Raw genomic sequence first — 5,749 nt, 5'->3', positions numbered from 1 at the left:
CGCCTGATAAGCCAACATCCCCCACTTTCATCGTACAGGGAAAATGGAAACTGTAACCGGGGTGAAAAGGGTGTTATCTTTACTTAATTATGAATGTTGTTACATCAGGGCTGAAAATTCGTTTTTTTGTATTATATTTACATTTAATCTTGTGGACGTGCAGATCCCCTGTCCTCCATCAGGGGGTGCTGCAGCACCCTCAGCACCCCTACTTCCCACGGCCCTGCTTGTCAGCATAGGTCGTCATTGATGTACAGAGCCGACAGAAGACCTTGTTTATATTGGCATCATATTGAGAGGTGCAGTGACGCGTCCTAAAACCAGGAAGTAAGCCGCTGGTTCCCTCGACAGAAAGCAATGGGATTTCTCCACAGGGTTTTGGAAAATAGCAGGAAATAAGGTCTGTGGAAAACAAACCTGTTTGATAAATGCACGTTTTGTTCAACCGGTTAATCTCCACATTTCTACCCTACTTTTATCATTTTCGAATCATAAATCTAATCGATAGATTATAAAAGGGTTTTAGGACGCGTCACTGCACCACTAGAAGCCAACTCCATCGATCAAGCTGGCTGAAACTTTCTCTCCCTCTTCTTCTCATGCTCCCTGTCACTCTCCTTTAACTCCTCCGGTTACTTTCTTTTATTTGATGATTGTTTTTTGCCCGGCACTTGGCCGGTTACCGCTGGTATTAAAAACATTTTGTCGAATGGTTAGGTGGCGCGATAGTCTGTAGTGAAGGAGCGCGCTCAGGGGAGCCTGCTCGCGCTCAGCACCATATAGCTCGCGCTGCGCTCCGCAGCAAACAGCTGTTTGCTTTTCACCCAACAACGACAACCGACTAACAAAACGCTATGTTGTAGCGTTGATAAACGAAACAATCTAACTAAATTGCAAGTCAAAATAACAATACCACAGGACAATTTTTTTAAAGCAATATTTTTAGTGGCCCGAGCGGGCAAAGTACGTTATGCTGGCCCGGGGTGTCTAAATAGTGCTTCCGGGCCAGCGGGCCATTTAATGTCGAGCCCTTCCGGTTACCGGCCGGCCCACATCGTCCGACCGGCCCACTTCAGTACCGGCCCATCGGGATTCGTCCCGAACATCCCGATGGCCAGTCCGCCCCTGACTACTGTAGTAATAAAACTACTACTTCTAATAAAACTACTAGTACTTACAGTAAAAAACGACTTACTGTATATTCAACTATTAAATCAATCAGCTATCTCAGGACATTGAGGCTATACATTTACAGTGGAGGAAACAAGCATTCAACCCCCTTCAGATTTAGAAAGTTTACCAACTTATTTTACAACTAAAAGCTCTTTTCAAATGAAGAGCAGGTTGTAACCGAGGCTCTGTAGGTCAGAGTCTGAGCGCTGCTCCTCCTCCTGGAATGACTCAGAGTTTGATGAGCCCTCCCTCTTCTTCCTGCTCTCAGACACAGCCAGCTCCACTCTGTGTTTCCTGGTTCCTCCCCTTCAGACCTGAGGAGGAGGGGTGTAACCAACATGTGGGTAAAGCACAAGAGCTGATAGGCCACACTCACTGCCCACACACATCCTGTTCAGATCAGCTGTCTCATAGTTTCAGCTCTCAGGAAGTGAAACTCAAACACTCGCTGCTACTGAGAGGTGAAATGGCGCAGAAAGGAGTTCAGCTGGAGAGGGAAATGTTATCTTGTCCCATCTGTCTGGATCTACTGAAGGATCCGGTGACTACTTCCTGTGGACACAGCTACTGCATGAAGTGTATTGAAGGCTTCTGGGACGGAGAGGATGAGAAGAAGATCCACAGCTGCCCTCAGTGCAGGCAGAGCTTCACACCGAGGCCTGTCCTGCTGAAGAACACAATGTTAGCAGCTTTAGTGGAGGAGCTGAAGAAGACTGGACTCCAAGCTGCTCCTGCTGATCTCTGCTATGCTGGAGCTGGAGATGTGACCTGTGATGTCTGCACTGGGAGGAAGCTGAGAGCCTGTAAGTCCTGCCTCGTGTGTCTGGCCTCTTACTGTGACCAACACCTCCAGCCTCATTATGACGTAGCTCCATTAAAAAAACACAAGCTGGTGGAGCCCTCCAAGAAGCTCCAGGAGAACATCTGCTCTCGTCACGACGAGGTGATGAAGCTGTTCTGCCGCACTGATCAGCAGAGTATCTGTTATCTCTGCTCTGTGGACGAACACAAAGGACACGACACGGTGTCAGCTGCAGCAGAGAGGACTGAGAGGCAGAGAGAGCTGGAGGGGAGTCGACTAAACATCCAGCAGAGAATCCAGGACGGAGAGAAGGAGGTGAAGCTGCTTCAGCAGGAGGTGCAGGCCGTCAATGGCTCTGCTGAGAAAGCAGTGGAGGACAGTGAGAAGACGTTCACTGAGCTGATCTGTCTCATGGAGAAAAGAAGCTCTGATGTGAAGCAGCAGCTCAGATCCCAGCAGGAGAGAGAAGTGAGTGGAGTCAGAGAGCTCCAGGAGAAGCTGGAGCAGGAGATCTCTGAGCTGAAGAGGAGAGACGCTGAGCTGAAGCTGCTGTCTCACACAGAGGACCACAACCAGTTCCTGCTCAGCTACCCCTCCTCACTGCCAGCCCTCAGTGAAGCTACACACTCCTCCAGCATCAACATCCGTCCTCTGAGATACTTTGAGGACGTGACGGCGGCCCTGTCAGCAGTCAGAGACAAACTACAGGACGTCCTGAGAGAGGAATGGACAAACGTCTCACCGACTGAAGTGGATGTTTTACTGCCAGCAGCAGAGCCCACCACCAGAGCTGGGTTCTTAACATATTCACAGGAGATCACTCTGGATCCAAACACAGCATTCACACAGCTGGTATTATCTGAGGGGAGCAGAAAAGTAACATTCATGAGACAACATCAGTCTTATTCTAGTCACCCAGACAGATTCACTGGATGTCATCAGGTCCTGAGTAGAGAGAGTCTGACTGGACGTTGTTACTGGGAGGTGGAGCGGAGAGGGGCAGGAGTGTGTGTAGCAGTCGCATACAAGAATATCAGCAGAGCAGGGGGGGAATGTGGATTTGGAAACAATGATAAATGTTGGGCGTTAAATTGTACCCAAAACAGTTTTTCATTTCGTTACAACAGAATCGACACTCCCGTCTCAGGTCCTCTGTCCTCCAGAGTAGGAGTGTACCTGGATCACAGAGCAGGTGTTCTGTCCTTCTACAGCGTCTCTGAAACCATGACTCTCCTCCACAGAGTGCAGACCACGTTCACTCAGCCGCTACATGCTGGACTTTGTCTTTATTATGGTCATGGAAACACAGCTGAGTTTAGTAAACTGAAATAGCCTGAAGTCCTTGGAGGAACTCTTCTACTTCTTAAACTCACCGTGTGTCCATCAGAGCTGACTGTTCATGTCTTCACTGTGCAGAGATCAGCTGTCAATCAAACATGATGGGCGGGGCTTGAACATCTTCTCCTGAGTTGTTCTGTAGATGTTGGACTTTCTTCCGGCTCCTTCCTGTGTCTGTGTAGCCATGGAGGCTGTCACTGCTCAGGAGGATCCTTGCTCACCTGTAAACTTTGCTCTAAAGATTTGCTGGATGTTTCTTTTGATTCATGTTGTTGTTTCTCTTGTAATGCACGAGTCTCCAGAGACATTTAGAATCACATGTCTTACTTTGACAGATTACATGTTATTGTTGCCGCCCGAATGAACTAACACATTAAACCCAGATGGTTATAACAATTATTTCATCATAACATGTTTATTTAAAATGATATTACTTCCTGTCCTGATCATAATCAATAAGTAAATCATGTGTCATTCTGTTTGAAACAGCTGAGATGAAACACATGGTGTGGATAAAGGGAAAGTGATCAATAGTCATTGAACAGACTTTACTGATGGGATGTGTGATCAAATGAAATGTTTGGATAATGAATAAAGTACAAACTAAAACAGAATGTTCTTCTTGTGTGATGTCCAAGGTGCCGTACGAAGCTGATGGAGAACATGTTCAGCAGGAAATGCATGTTCTAGTTAAATCATAACTGCTGTAATAATACATGTTGTCCTGATAGATGAATGCTCAGGGCGTCACCATCTAAAGTCCCTCAAAGAAACGTGAACCAGGAAGAGACTCCATGATAAAAATACAAGAGACTAGAAATGAGAACAGAAAGAGATACAACTACTGCAACGTGTCTGTACTTGTATTTGTGTGGTGGTGGGAGCTTTTGCATGGGTCTTCCTGCCCCATAATGAAACATATCAGTGTCATTATCTGGTGGGTATCCTTCAGAAGGCGTCCTTAAATCCCCGCTAACCTTTAACAGCCTTTACTATCAGACTATCAGTGGGATATCAGTCAGAACTCGTTGGTCTGGTTTTCTGTCAGCAGGTACGATAACGATAATGGCCGCTGTGAACGATCTCCTCTCTTCTATCTCTAGAACAAACTACTTGAATCAAAATATACTTAAAATACCAACAATACACATTTGGAGGAGAGGATGTAAACCTAGATTAGTTTTTAAATCAGGGTTATTCAACTAAATATAGATGTCTGAACTCTTCCGGTGTTGTGGTGTGTTCATTGTAATGCAGGATGGCCCCCTGCTGGAATTACTCAGTACTGCACCCTCCATTCAACATCAATTATTTTGTTACAGAAGAAGCATCAGTGTGTTCAGATATACAATACAAATACTTAAAAAGTTGAATAGAGAAAAACAACAACACATGTTAAAAGGAAAAATATGATATCAAATATAAACAATATCAACATTCTGGATAATTAAAATGTTCTAAAAAAAGTCAAGAACACTGCAGTTAGTAACGTGAATATATGTTTACACTACAGGAGTATACTGTATATACATAGGATAGTAGAATGTACAATGTACAGATATACAGAGACTTGCAGATTGATAACATATACAGAATAAGTTATAATGCATTCACCCCCCCCCCCCCCCCCCCCTGATACCGGGGGGAAAATGCTTCATCTGCAGGAAACAGCGTCTGAGGGCATCTTAATATTCAATTAGCTATTAATGTTTTGTATCCATGTAACGGAAAGAAACTCAGCTAACTGATCTTTTTTTTTTTAAACCCACAAAGCTAACGCTCTGCCTCTGAATTAGCCACGAGCGAAAAAATACAAACGCATTACTGCACAGAAACTCAATCATAACCAGTGGCGGCCGGCCCATAGGGGCGCTAGGGGCGCCGCCCCACCTCTTCTCACATGAAAAATAAAATAAATATATATTTAAAAAAATATTTTTATTTTTTATTTTTAATGAACAAGCTAAATATTTTATAATTGATATCAGTAAAATGTATAATCTACAATAAAATATATTTAAAAATTGTGTCACGATGTCTAAAGTTACTGATAAGTCACATGTTTCCTGCCCGGCCGCAGCGTGTATCATTACCCTCTCTCTCTCGTCGTCTGGGCGCTAAGAGGAGCCCTCAACCAGTGGAGCAGCAGCCACTAGCAGCTGACTGTTGCTAGGCTTGTTTCGAGCCTGAGACCTGAAAAACAGGCTCAGTGCTTAACAGGTTAAAGGTCCCATGTCATGGCCATTTCTACGGATCTTAATTCCATTGTTGAGGTCTACTAGAATAGATTTACATTGTTCAATGTTCCGAACTCACATTGGTTTCTCAAACAGCATCTCTGTATAGTATGTGTATTCACTCTCTGTCCTACACGGCTTGTTGGAGCTCCGATTCACTCCTTTTTTCCTCTCTGTACACAGCTCCAGTTTGGGCATT

At 44.8% G+C, this 5,749-nt stretch overlaps 1 protein-coding gene across 1 annotated transcript; it reads left to right on the top strand.

The window, feature by feature from the left end:
* The first annotated feature begins 1,444 nt into the window (after positions 1-1,444).
* Positions 1,445-3,927, top strand: LOC307016575 (tripartite motif-containing protein 16-like). The gene has a single exon (XM_079645726.1). It carries the CDS (start codon positions 1,640-1,642, stop codon positions 3,305-3,307), a length of 1,668 nt encoding a protein of 555 aa, XP_079501852.1. The 5' UTR covers positions 1,445-1,639; the 3' UTR covers positions 3,308-3,927.
* Positions 3,928-5,749: the final 1,822 nt, after the last annotated feature.

This window comes from Notothenia rossii (genome assembly GCF_949606895.1).
Source record: "Notothenia rossii genome assembly, chromosome: 8".
In the NCBI taxonomy this organism is placed as follows: Eukaryota; Metazoa; Chordata; class Actinopteri; order Perciformes; family Nototheniidae; genus Notothenia; species Notothenia rossii.
This window is presented reverse-complemented; position numbering and strand designations above follow the sequence as displayed.